We start from the raw sequence: 13780 nt of genomic DNA on the forward strand, positions 1-13780 counted from the left end.
ACCCCATGGACTGGAGCCCACCAGGCTCCTCTGTCCATGGAATTTTCCAGGCAAGAATCCTGGAGTGGATTGCCATTTCCTCCTCCAGGGGATCTTCCCAACCCAGGGATCAAACCCACTTCTCCTGCATTGGCAGGTGGATTCTTTGTCAGTGACCCACCTGGGAAGCCCCCATGGCTTACGGTAGTGACTCCTTTAAAGTTCTTTTCATTGTAATAAGAAGAAATCTGGTTTAGAGCCCATGTAAGCTTTTGACCAAATTGTTATGGATATGCTCTGTGAGAGTAAGATGGGTGGTGACCAAATTTAGAAAGAATCCAGCATTTATAATAATAATGCGCCAAAGCTCCATAGATCAAGGCTGACTTCTGTTTGCAAATGTCATTTCCTGGCTCCATCAGGGCTCCAAACTCCCAGCTCCTGGGACCACAAGCCCTCTGAGCAGCTCTGGGGAATGGGAAGAGGTTCTTTTAATATGTGTTTAAACTAGAGCAAGAGGGGAAGCTGTGATGGAAATTTCTATTCTAAACCAGAGCCAAGGCTTAAATCATGTATTTGAATCAGACCAAGATAACAGTTGAAGAAAAGTCTCACCAACTCTTAAATTAATGAAATAACTGGACTGTAAGAACTGTTTAAAGAAATGCAATTTTAATAATACTAATTACTCGTGGTAACTCAAAGAAAAAGTAACCTAGTAAAGATCCTGTTTTCCTAAATCAAGCTGAATAATTTGCATAGAGTATGTTATTTATTTGCAAGTGAATTGGGCTTCCAGTGTATTAAAAAGTGATTTATTCATCTGCTCAGAAGGGTCCTTTTGCTATCTTGAGTCTATACCAGCCTGTCTGGGCACAACATGTGAGTTACTACATTGTGTCCTTGTCACCTCCTTTGGTGGAGAAAGGGACCCTAGATGGCCTCGAAAAGAGAAAAGGATTTTATCTTTTTCAGCTTCTCATGAGTGACTGAAAACCTTTGTGAGATTAATAGAGGCATTCAAGAGAAAATTGTGAATTCCTAATACATGACTTTAGAATGATCTGATAGTTGGATTCTAATCAGTGCTAAACTATTTAGGTGCCAAAACCAAAATGAGATAGTTAATGCTCAATTTGAAATGGAAAGAACTTGATCACCTGGATAAGGCTGTGCTTGTCACAACTTGCAGCAAAGTATATTGGTTTCCTGTCCCAGATGACATTTCCATGCACCTGAAAATTGATAGTATCGACTTTTTTTTTCTAAATTCAAATCAATTAGAACTAACTCAATGAAGGTTATTTTGCAGTAAAAAATAAGCCTCTGCTGCAAGTACTTAATATTTTCCTTACTATTTGGGAGATTTCCCAGATGTGTGTGTGGTGGGAAGCACAGAGAAAGAGAAGAAAGCCTGGCAGAGATATGTACTGTTATTTTCTATAATGAAATGTCTCCATCTAGTGGAAGTTCAGAGCAGTAAATGTCACCACGTTAAAATGATAATGGCTCCAAAGCAGTTTCCTTAAACACGTGCAGTGTGCAAAGAAAAAAATAAACTTCCACATATGTTCTTAGATGATGTCCTTACAACTGCACGTATTTCCCTTGACAGATGTAGAAATGAAACCAATACAAACTGTTACAGTGTTAACATTTGTAATGTCATAATTTGAACCTGAAAGGCAGAGGGACAAGCTCAGGGAGCTACACAGGGTAGATGCCACACAGCCAGTATCAGTCTAGTTCTTAAGTTGGGTGGTAGGTTCACAAGTGTTCATATGTACCTGTAGTCTGTGGTATGCATAAATTACTCCATGAACTAAATTTAAAATTATTAATAAAGGAATTTCTAGGTGCACCTATTTCCCTCTTTTGATTGATTTGTTTAAATTCAATAGAGTAATGAAAGACTGGAAAACTAATTAGAACATCAGTTTTTAAAGGCTTCGCGAGCACCCTGTTTCCTTGGGAACTCTTCTGTGCCGCTTGTGCCACCTGACACTTCCCGCAGCTACACCTGTGGCACCAATGGGCTTGTCACCGTCTGTCTGTCGTGTGAAATCCTGTCTGGAGTGGCTGCTCATCATCACCTTGCTCAGGGTCAGGCTTTAGAGCTTGGGTCACAGAGTGAGGCTTGCGTTTAACACGGAGGCTGGTCCTCCTCCACTAATTGCATCCATCTGGGGAGGACGCTGACCGGGGTCCAGAGCCAGCATTTCTCTTCCCTGTCGGAGGGCTTTGACACACAGGTCAGTGAAAAAGTGATTTAAAAAAAAAAAAAAGCCTGGACCAAAAAAGGCAAGAGAGAAGGTGCTGGGCATCTGGTGATCGAAAGGCTGGGAGGCCTCCGTCTGCTCAGGGGCAGTTGGGTCCTCCGTTGCCCTCCCACTCTTGACCACAGTCCGGTGGAGGGCTCTGTGCCACCGTTCATGTCAGAGCTACAGCCCCACATACACACTGACCTTTGTTGATGGGGGAGGAGGCGCACACTGCGCTCCAGCCTTGCTCCCTGTCATGTGCAGCTGTGTGAGTCTGATCCTATGAACTCTGACCACTCCATCTATTCATTTGTTTCAAGCCGGGTCGTGTTTCAAGTCCCCCTTTCTGTCCATCTGCCCACAGCGCTGAGCGCCTGACAGATGAGGCCATGCTGTGGCTGAAACACTGGGCTGAAGTGGTGAGGCTAAGACTCTCATCCTCTTAGCAAGGTCTTTTCCTCCCCCTGCACCCACACTGCTGAACCCACCCTTCCTCCCCTGCCCCCCAGACTCAGGCCAGTGCTGTCAATACTCGATGAAATAACCTCAGAGGGAAAATGTATGAGCAAGTTATAACCCATTGTAAGCTTTATTCTTCTACCCATTTTCTTGAAAGCAAACAAGGCAGATATTCAGAGCATCTGCATCCTTTATTGGGCCTCCGAACAGGCCACCTTTCTCAAATGATATACAACTATGAAGGGCTTCCCAGGTGACACAGCGGTAAAGAATTCAGTTGCCAATTCAGGAGGCTCAAGAGACACAGGTTCGATCCCTGGGTCGGGAAGATGCTCTGAAGCAGAAAATGGCAACCCACTCCAGTACTCTTGCCTGGAGAGTACCATGGACAGAGGAGCCTAGCGGGCTACAGTCCACGGGGTCACAATCCCATGGACAGAGGAGCCTGGCGGGTTACAGTCCACGGGGTCACAATCCCATGGACAGAGGAGCCTGGCGGGCTACAGTCCACGGGGTCACAATCCCATGGACAGAGGAGCCTGGCGGGCTACAGTCCACGGGGTCACAAAGAGTCAGACAGCACTGAGCGACTAAACACACACACACATATGCAACTACAGTGTCTGTCTGCTCTCTGTCTCTCCCTTTTTTCTTTCTTTCAAATCATTTACTAGCTGACAAAATAACGTTAAAGCCAGGGGCCTGCATAGAGGTACCAGGACGCTGGGGATGAAATAGAGACTGTTAGCCAAATTAGCACCATCAGTGCATCCTTTATTTTCTCCCAGCTCAGCTTTATTGAGATATAATTGGAAATATGACATTGTATAAGTTTAAGGTGTACAATGTGATGGCTTGACACATGTATGTTGTGAAATGTTTACTACAAGAAGGTTGGTTAAAACATCCCTCACTTCACATAATTACAGTTTTGTTGTTGGTACAATGTTTTCCTTAAGTAGGCAGTGATTGAGTTCCCTTCCCCTCTAAGTTGGAGACGCTTACCAAGCCATAGGGACTTCCTGGGCGGTGCTAGTGGCAAAAAAAAACCTGCCTGCCAGTGCAGGAGACATAAGCCACAGAGGTTCGATCCCTGCATCAGGAAGATCCCCTGGAGTAGGAAATGGCAGCCCACTCCAGCATTCTTGCCTGGAGAGTCCCATGGACCAAGGAGCCTGGTGGGCTACAGTCCATAGGGTTGCAAAGAGTCAAACACAACTGAAATAACTTAGCACGCACCAAGCCAAATGCCCTCTTCCCCATCAGTGCCCCCTCATGAAGGGTCCTACATTCTGAATTCATAAATAAAGCGAGAGATGAGAGACAAAGCTGGATCCTCTCCCAGCTAATGTGGATGGCACGCATTGGACCCTCACAGAAAGCTGTGTGGGAGTTTGGAAAAATCAGGTATAGAATGACTAGGAGGTAGTCATGTGCTCCCACTACACCGAGCCTGTGACTGCAGAACACTGAACCGGTCGACATATTCACTTCCTTTTCTCTCTTTTTTTTTTCCCTCCAGGGAAGGAGATTGGTGGGAAGCACGCTCCTTGACAACTGGAGAGACGGGTTACATTCCCAGCAATTATGTGGCTCCAGTTGACTCCATCCAGGCAGAAGAGTACGTTTTGCTGTTTTCTCTTAACTACTTGCTTTTCCACGTTAGTTGCCCTGATAAATTCATTAGCCTTATGCAAGAGGAAGAAGCAGTCCCCGAGAGCCATCAAGAGGGGAGAGGACGTGGCAATGCTGTGACCCCCAGGCTCTATGCCGTGGTTTTTGCCACATCTGCGTAATGCTTGTACCTTTATTAACTTAATGTTTTTCTTAAAGCCTGCTCACCTTTTAAAAACATTTATTTCAAGAAGAAACTTTATAGTAGCACCTCAAATGAAAACCGAGTATTACTTTGCCATAGATAGAAATAACCATAAGAACGTGATGAAATTCTACCTAGAGCATGCATTACTGGCCACTCCAGGATCTAAGCCTGCAGTCTGCTGAAGAAAAGAGGGGAGGGGAAGGAAGAAGGGAGGGATGAAGACAGAAAGAAAGGGAGGTGTAAGTAATCGTTAAAGATCAGCATGTACGGGAGTTTTAAAGGGGTGCTGGAAAGGCACACCGTTCACAGCCCAGGTAGGAATAACGCAAGAGCAGTGAGTCCTGCCGCTCAGGAAGCCCCGTGGTCATGCACTTCACATGGTCCTTTGCTTTGACATGGAGTCTCAGGTGGCTTCTTTCTTAGCAAATCGTGACTAGCAGTTAGTGCAAGGATTTCACTGATAGTGGTTTCAGAAGATGGTCGATGGGCTGAGGGAATATCCTAGAAGGAATGACCATAGTTCCTCCCCCTGGCCTGTGGGGATTCATGGGCATTTCCAAAGTGGAGAGCTGTCAGGATGGCTCGTGTGGCGGCCCTCCCCTCTGAACTGAGGGCAAGGGAGGTGGAACAGGATCTCCCGAACGTGGGAGCCGGGCCTTCCCCCACCGCCCACCCCACTGCCCCAATACCTAGGGGACCTGCCTCTGCTGCTGGAGGCAGTTCTGACTTTCCAGCGAGGTTGCTGAGAAGAGTCAGCCCCGGAGTCCACACTTTGGCTCTGATATTTAACATGCCCGGCGCTTATGTCAGCACTGCAGGGACAGTTAGACTCCCCTGTGGGATGGCTTGCTTGTCTTTAATTCCCCTGTATCTCCTCTAGGAAGATCTGTTCTGTTTTCCACTGTCGAACACTCAGTGACTCTGAGCTCCTTTTTACTCTCAGTGAGTGTGTTTCATCATCAGTGAATAAAGGAATCTGCCCTGAATCATTATTTTAGGGCAGGTTTGCAAACATCTCTGTGTTCTTTCAGAATAAAAGATGCCACCAAAATATACCATTACTTTGACTGAACTGGGAACCTACCCAATATACGTTTAAGTTATATTTGTAATAGTTTTTTAAAGAAGCAAATAACATTTAAAAAATAATACCCATGGTTTTACATGTGCAGTTAATTACCATTATCTTAAAACACGATTGCCTTAGTACACTCTATTCTAATGGTTCCCCTTTCACCGCTGTTCATGTTTACACTGAGTTTTAATTGGGTTATTGATACAAATCTGGAAAATCATTTCCCACAAAATGATTCCTGTAGTTCCCTTTATCCCCCCTAGCACAAAGCTAGGATTGTTGCAGTCTTGTGCCTTTAAAAGTCACGAAGGAGCTGGCATGCAGTGTGTCTTTTCTTATCTTCAGGGAAGCTCACTCATTCACAAAAGAACTTGACAGTGAACACATAATAGCTGTGTTCATGTATAATGAATTGAAATTTCATTTTAGAAACTGGATCCTTTCACAGTCAAACATTCTAAAAATTGTCCCTGTGCACAGATTCCAATGGAGAGCCACCAAGTTCTCCCTGGGGCTCTAGTAGCACCTGCTGCTCACCCAGCACCTAGCGCGGAAACATTACCCAATTGTCAGGCTGGGCTTATGGCTGAAGAGTACGCGGGAGGTGAAAGATGAAGAAGGAAGGCCAGGAGGCGACTTGATGCGATGCTTCCTAAAGTGGCATGGGAGTGATATTACAGGGAGACTAGGAACACGTCTGTGACACCGAGACGTTTTTAAGGCTGTGCTGGTTGACTGTGAACAGTAAGTGGCCCTGCCACTGTGCCAGAGGTCACATGTGGCAGGTCGCAGCACCACCACTCAGCACATGCCTCTTACAGGCCCTTCCCACTGCTGAGCAGGAAGACAAGAGTCACAAGCATCCAGGGACAGCAGTCATCTCAAATTAGGGATAGTCTTGACCTCTTTCTTTCAGAGTTCCTATAGGTAGGAAGCTACTGAAAATACTGCTTATCCATTCCAATGGGCTTTTTTTAAATGCTTGATTAATGATCTTTATGTACACTAAGACTGTGTTTTGTTATTTGCCAAGGGTTGTAATAATGCTCAAAAATCCAGGATCTTGTAGAAGCTCATGGGCAGGGTGTCCTGCAGTTGCCATTTCAAAACAAGGTCTGGGATTTTTCCTTTTTGTTCATGCAAGTGATACTTGCAACACAAACCCACCGGTTTCCCATCATCTCTGGAAGGAAGAAAAATAACCTGCGATTCAAATCTGATTGTTTTTCAGGCGTGAAAGGGGTGGATTAGGGACGGAATCAGGAATAGATTGAAAGGGAACTAGAGGAAGCTAGGAAAAACATACACAGGGGGAGGCCAAGGAGGGACTTGGACGTGAGGAGGATGCACGAGCACTGTTCCACTTTGACAAATGATCGTTAGACAATGTCTCCTTCCCTTGATCTCACTTACAGGTGGTACTTTGGAAAACTCGGCCGGAAAGATGCTGAGCGACAGCTTTTGTCCTTTGGAAACCCACGGGGTACCTTTCTTATCCGTGAGAGTGAAACCACCAAAGGTAAGATAACGAGTTGAAGACGTTGGCTTGTCATTCAAATCTGTGGATTAGTCAGAGGGGATGAAAGGCTTATCTCTAATGTACAAGGATTTTTAAATGGCACATATCCTCTCTGCCTCGTGAGCAGAGTCCTATTTTCAGTTTCCCCTCCAGGCTCTAGAACTGCAGACAGTTCCAAAAGGACTACAGAGGCTCGAAACCAAGACCTTCCTCCCGAAACAGGGGCTGGGCTGCTTCTCCCCTCCAGGCACGCAAGATCACAGAACGTTCAGAAGTCCTTTAGAATTAGGATTTTCTGAAACTCTTAGTTCCTCAGGCGCCCATCACACAGGTTGTTTTTCTTGGGTTTTTTTGGTGGGGTTTTTTTTTTGTTTTGTTTTTTTTGCATTTCTTTTGTTTTTTTCCACAACCGAGGACTTCTCTTCCTCCATTTGCTGGCCTTCTCATTATTTAACAACTCATTAGAGCCCATGAGAGGAGCTGGGCCAAGGAAACAGCAGTGGCCTTCTAGCTTGAACAAACAGACTACTGGTTATTGGCTCCTGTGAAAAGTGTTGTGAAGCAAGAATTGGAAGCTCAGTTCTAGAGAAACAGCCCTTAGATTTCTTTCAGTGCATGCCACCCCCGACTTGGTGATGCTCCATGAATAACCCAGACTAGGACAGCAATCTCGGCCGTGAGCATCTGTGCTTGCCTCATCTTGCCCTGGGGGAGTTGGGTCTACGCCGAGTTCACCAGGACAAGTACACTGAATAGACTTATCGTAGGAAAAAAAATCCAGGGAGCTTTCATTCCCAACGGTAGAATCATTTTATTACTAATATCTTCTGACATTGGCAGGAAAAAATTATTTTCTTCCTATGTTGCTGAATGGATGTGTGTGTGTGGTGTGTGTGTCTCCTCTTGATAATTATCAATCAGAATACTCAAGTAAATGAGTCCCCCAAAAAGAAATTGGTATTCCAAATGATGGGAGCTGCTAATGCTTTGCACATTTCCCAGGTGCCTATTCACTTTCTATCCGAGACTGGGATGATATGAAAGGAGACCATGTCAAACATTATAAAATTCGCAAACTTGACAACGGTGGATACTATATTACCACCCGGGCCCAATTTGAAACCCTTCAGCAGCTTGTACAACATTACTCAGGTAAAGTGAATTCTAACTGGCTACTAACCATTTGGATGCTGGAGGGAGGGAGTGAGAAAAGAGTGGGAAAAGGGAAAGTGGTACAGCAAATATATTGCAAAGGCACTAGGAAAACGGTCTTCTTTGCTAGGCTCTCAAGATGAGGCTTGGCCGAACAGGTTCTGTTACTATTTTTACCTTCACAGTTATCGTTAGTTCCATATGTTTGTCAAAACACAGACCATTCTCGTTCCCCAGCTAGAAAGCAATAGGTTAAATTCTAAAAGCTGTTTGCTTTTTCGTCTTCGCCTTTAAATCCTTGGAAGTTATCTCTTCCTGCTCCCCTACAGTATATATGGTTTGGAAACTGTGAAAGGAAGAAGGTGTGGTCTGTAGGGGAACTCCATCCATGGGGCCTCCTAGAGCGGGTGGTGTGTTCCTACCACCACTTCCCTCTCAGCAGGAAGGGCTGCACACACATACACGAGATGACTTTCGCCATCCATTTCTCACGTTCCACTTCCCCACCAATGCTTCCGTTTACTAACTAGACTGAGATGTATATGACCCACAGCTCCTAGAGCTGTTACAGCTATTGTATTAAATTAAATTTTCAAACAGTAGACCAATCTCTGTCCTAACACCCAGACATCACCATCAGTCTGTTGTTCCTAGAAACATATAATTATTAGGTGTTTAGGTGTGTGATTTGTACATTTTATTAAAAAGAGTGATTGTACATGTAGTTGTTAAAATGATTGCTTTCTTTCCTAGATTAGCAAGTCAACCCCACTATGTCAATATATACACACCAATGGATGGACATATGCATGTCCAGATAGAGGTCTATATCCCAATTGTTTTTATGTGACCCATATGTACATTTTCTGTTATTCTTTAGGATAATGACAAGACTTCAAAATACTACATGGCTTGACTTCCACTATTGCTCTATGCTCATTCATTTAAAAATATGTGTGTATAATTTTTTAGCACCAAAAAAGGCAGTTTTTTGAAAATGGCACTAAGAAATATCTGTCTATTGATCCTGGGCACTAAAGAGCAAATGAAAAAGCATTAACAACACTTGGCAAGCTTGTTGATTAGGGGAGGGGGTCACTTTGGTTGGTGTGGATTCTAATGAAATACTTAGGAGAAATGAAGCAAAATATCTCCCTGAGATTAAATGATGTGCTCAAAATGCCCGCATGTTGTAAGGATCTCTCAAATGCCTAAATATATTTCATTACAGCCAGACATCAGCTGGATCCCCAGGGCTTGGATCATTTGAAAATATTGTGTTGGAAAGGGCACCTTAATAACATCATAAAGCTGAAAGGAAAGAAGGGATGTGAGGAGCAATAGACACTTTTTAATCTCAAAAAAAAAAAATGCATCTCGAGACAGATTTGTTTTTATATTGGCTTCTCCCCTTGCCTCTTTCTCTCCCTCACACAATAAAATGCCTTTGAAATATTGACACATAAATAATTTCCTGCCTAAATGTCTGAGAACCTGATTCTGTCAAAAAGAAAGGAATAACAAGGAACCTGCAGCTGGTTCCTGGAGCAAAGGCGACAGCTTTACATTCTGTGTCCCTGGAGTAGAGGGGCCTCCCGTGGGGCGTGGCCAGCGGGGCTCCGTCCCATCTCAGGCCAGGCTCTCTGCAGCTTTTGTGACTCCCTTGAGTCCCTGTCCATTGTCAACTTTCTCACCTGACTGGTGTTTAGCTTGGCATTTAGACAATTTCCCCTTACCACTGCTACAGTCTAAGACTTTTTCTTTAAAGAGAGAGAGAAGAAAAGGGAAAAATCCTCCAAATAATCTATAAGTGATAACGACTTTTTTCCTTCCTCTTTTTCATAGGAAATAGAGTTCTCTCACATCCTTGAGTTTCTGCAAATTTTAGTTCCCATTCTTTCTCCTTTCAAGCCAGACTCCTAAATTATACATCGGAGACTGTTATAAAGATTTTTTTTAATGGAAGATTTCAAAGAAGCAAGAGTAGCTGACTGGTAGAATAGAGTCAGTTCAAATTGTCAGAGAAATCACTAGAGAAATAGGACCTCTTTTTTCCCTCGCCAGGTGTAATCTCCAGCCTTACTAGTTTATAACAGTCTAACGTTCTGTACGAGAAGCCTGTACTGAAGCTACAATTTTAAGTATATTCATAGCAAAGGGAGTCCCCACGCCCTTGATATGAGACGGCAGCAAAAGACAGTCGTGCTGACATTCTGTGGTCCAAAGGTACTTTTTGAAATCAATAGAGGTTATTTGCAGAGTTTCAGAAGACATGTTATTAGCACACTGGGCTGGAAACATTTTCCTTATTTCGTAAGCACAGACACCAAAGCAGCCTGAATCTGTATCTATGTACAGCCTATAGTAGACCTGGGTGTACGCAGTCGTCGAAATCCAAAACGTCTTCTGTTCTGCCTCCAGCGAGCACATTTCAGTGTGTGGTGTCTAATCTTCCGACACGTGTGTAGTTCTCTGCTGGCATAGCACTGTTTTGCCTAACACTGTGCGCTGGCTGGGTTTGTGCCCCGTGAGTGTTGTTGTTCACGTGTTTGCTCTTCTCTTCCTCTCCCGCCGCTGTCCTCGCTCCATCAGAGAGAGCTGCAGGCCTCTGCTGCCGCCTAGTAGTTCCCTGTCACAAAGGGATGCCACGGCTTACCGATCTGTCTGTCAAAACCAAAGATGTCTGGGAAATCCCTCGAGAATCCCTGCAGTTGATCAAGAGACTGGGAAATGGGCAGTTTGGGGAAGTATGGATGGGTATGCCGAGACTCAATTACTCTATTACTAGCTTTCTCGTTTGGGGAAGTCCCAAACACCAAAGATGGAAGGTGAAAATAAAGACTTTTTGGCCAGGAAGAGAATATGAATTATGAGTAATTTGATTTCAGAATTCTGGTTAAGATTGGCAGATGGCTCAAATGATACTGTTATATGAGCCTCAATTCATAAACCAGGAAATGGTACAAGGTATATTCTAGCCTGCACCAAAGGCCTTCATTTCCAACTGCAAATGTTGGTAGAATGAACAGTGTCGCCCTAAAGGGCCCGTCACCTCCCATCTTTTCTAGCGCATGCATGATTATGGATTATAAGGACTGTGTTTTCTTTATTAATTCCCTTTCCTGTAGAGAAAGCTGATGGTTTGTGTTTTAACTTAACTGTGATTGCATCGAGTTGTACCCCACAAACTTCTGGATTGTCTAAAGATGCTTGGGAAGTTGCACGTGGTTCCCTGTGTCTGGAGAAGAAGCTGGGTCAGGGGTGTTTCGCTGAAGTGTGGCTTGGTAAGGCAGAGGGCACATTTTGTTTTGGCTGCATCTCAAAGCCAGCTACAAGGCGATTTTGAACAAACAAACACACAGCTGGTGGGACCAAGATGCTTGACCTGGATGGCTAGATGGGCACAGGCCATTCAGGTTATTCCCTTCCATTCTGCTTCATGTGGTTAATTAAGGCACACAGAACAGAAAACCAGTACAGTAAGAGTGATGTTTCCTCTTCCTAAGACGTGGGAAGGTAAGATTCTACAGATGGGCTAATGTAGGAAAAGACCATGGGCTTTTTTCCTCAGTAGCCTGGATTTGAATCTTTTCCAGCTGATTAACCATGGGCATGGGGCTTATTTCATCTCTTTGAACCTCAGTTACCTCATCTGTAAAACTGAAATAATACCTACTTCATAGGATTACGTTGAGGGTGATATGGCATAGTATATCTCCATGGCAAATGGCAGGTACTCAGTGGACACTTGTTCTTCTCTCTTAATTTGGTTGTCTTTGATCAGGCCAACTTCTCTGGCCTTCCCCACTGCTTTAAAACACCCTGAAACATCTGTCAATAAGGTCATGTTGCTGCTTATGGAATCCTGCTTCTTACTTTCTTAGATTCAATTAAAAGCAACATTATTTAAAAGCAAAAGCATAAGTTGGTACCTGTTGATTTGTGTGGGTATAGGTACTTAGGTGTGATCTACATTAAAAGATTTAATGCAGTTAAAGCACTTAGAATGGAACTTGACAACTAGTAAGTACTACATATAGAGAGAGGTAGAGAGAGACACACACACACACCCTCAGTTATACACATGGATGAATGTATGCATATGCCATTATAGAAAGTATTATCATTATTAATATAATCACTTTCCGAGTCAACTTATTGTATCTGTCTCTATCTGGAATCTAATTCTCATGTTGTATTTATATGGCCTTACACTCCCTTATCCACCCAATTTATAATTAGATTTGTGAGTCCTAAGGATTTCAATACAGTCATTCATGAAATCAGGAAAAATTAAACTCTGTACAAAAATTTATTTTCAAACATTATAGTTACCAATTTTAAATCATTACACATGCTGTTATGTTTTCCCCTGAATGTGAAACACCATGTTGAGGTAGTTCAGGATCAGGATGGAAGGTTATCTAGGTAACCAGGTGATATTAGAGAGGATGATCTCACTGTTAAAATTTCAGGGGTGCTAAAACACTCACATGACCACTTACTAATTATCAGATTTCCCATTTATGTTTAATGGTCAGTTTTCTATAAGATTTCAATGAACTCTTTTTGAAGCCACTTATCCTTTGATAATTTACATTTTTGTAGGTTGCATGTTGTGATTATATGAACCATGTTTTATAACAAGGGTAACAAGACTTGTTGCAATTTATAGAATTTTTTAGTTCTAGGATTAATTATATTAAGTATAAAGTTAATTTAAACCAGCCTTCTTTTCCAAATAGAAAACGATATAATCTAATTTAGTAGATTTTTCAGTTTACCTTATAGTTTTAATTCAAAGTCATAGGACTAATAATGGATACACATAGGATTTAGTGGGGTTTTTTTAAATTCTGGTGCTAAAAGAGACTGGAAAGATAATCCAGTTCCATTTCTGCATTTTACAGATGAGGTAAATGATGAGGATCATAAACCAGGCCCGCCTCTGAAACTCCTAGATTATTTTACATATGTGAAGTTGTAAATATTTCTTTTCCCTCTTAGCTGCTGTTTAATTTTTCCAGTCTAGTAGAAATCATTGTTCTTGTGGCTGACCATCAGTAAACTTGAGGAATTTTCTTTTCCTGGTTGAAGTATTGGCAAGTGGACCAAGAGCTTCTTGCCAATACTTCTCAGCACATTTAGCTCAACTTCTCAAGGACTCAGTCAAGTAGCTCATCCCTGGCTGACAACTGAAAGTCTAGAGGTAATTTCCAAACTTCCTTAGTGTGATGTTATATATTTTAAAATGGCACACCCCAGAAAATAGGACTTAATGTCATTTGTTCCATGTTTATCCTCCTGTCTAAGGGATGGCTATTGGATGGCCATTGAAGGCCAGTCCTGTTCTAACCCCTAGACACTCATCCTTATAAAGAAGTATCCAGAAAGTACTAGTGATCTAATGTACTACATGATAAGTAAATATAATTAACATCCTGTATATTATCTATGAAAATTGTTTAGGGGATAAATCCCAAGAGTTCTCATCACAAGAAAAAAATTTATTT

At 42.9% G+C, this 13780-nt stretch overlaps 1 protein-coding gene across 6 annotated transcripts in view; it reads left to right on the plus strand.

Annotated features, from left to right (window-relative positions):
• The window catches only part of FYN (FYN proto-oncogene, Src family tyrosine kinase), a 212087-nt gene that overhangs the window by 164290 nt on the left and 34017 nt on the right, over positions 1–13780 (plus strand). For 4 of the 6 annotated variants that reach the window (XM_005210788.4, XM_005210789.5, NM_001077972.1 and 1 more), the window contains 4 exons: positions 4222–4320; positions 7012–7115; positions 8118–8267; positions 10860–11024. In XM_005210788.4, coding sequence (XP_005210845.1) covers positions 4222–4320; positions 7012–7115; positions 8118–8267; positions 10860–11024 — 518 coding nt within the window. Of the gene's footprint in view, positions 1–4221; positions 4321–7011; positions 7116–8117; positions 8268–10859; positions 11025–11395; positions 11552–13780 lie in introns of all 6 variants that reach the window. The other 2 variants (XM_005210791.4, XM_010808438.4) reach the window with 2 other exon arrangements.

The sequence above is a fragment of the Bos taurus genome, chromosome 9 (assembly GCF_002263795.3).
Source record: "Bos taurus isolate L1 Dominette 01449 registration number 42190680 breed Hereford chromosome 9, ARS-UCD2.0, whole genome shotgun sequence".
In the NCBI taxonomy this organism is placed as follows: domain Eukaryota; kingdom Metazoa; phylum Chordata; class Mammalia; order Artiodactyla; family Bovidae; genus Bos; species Bos taurus.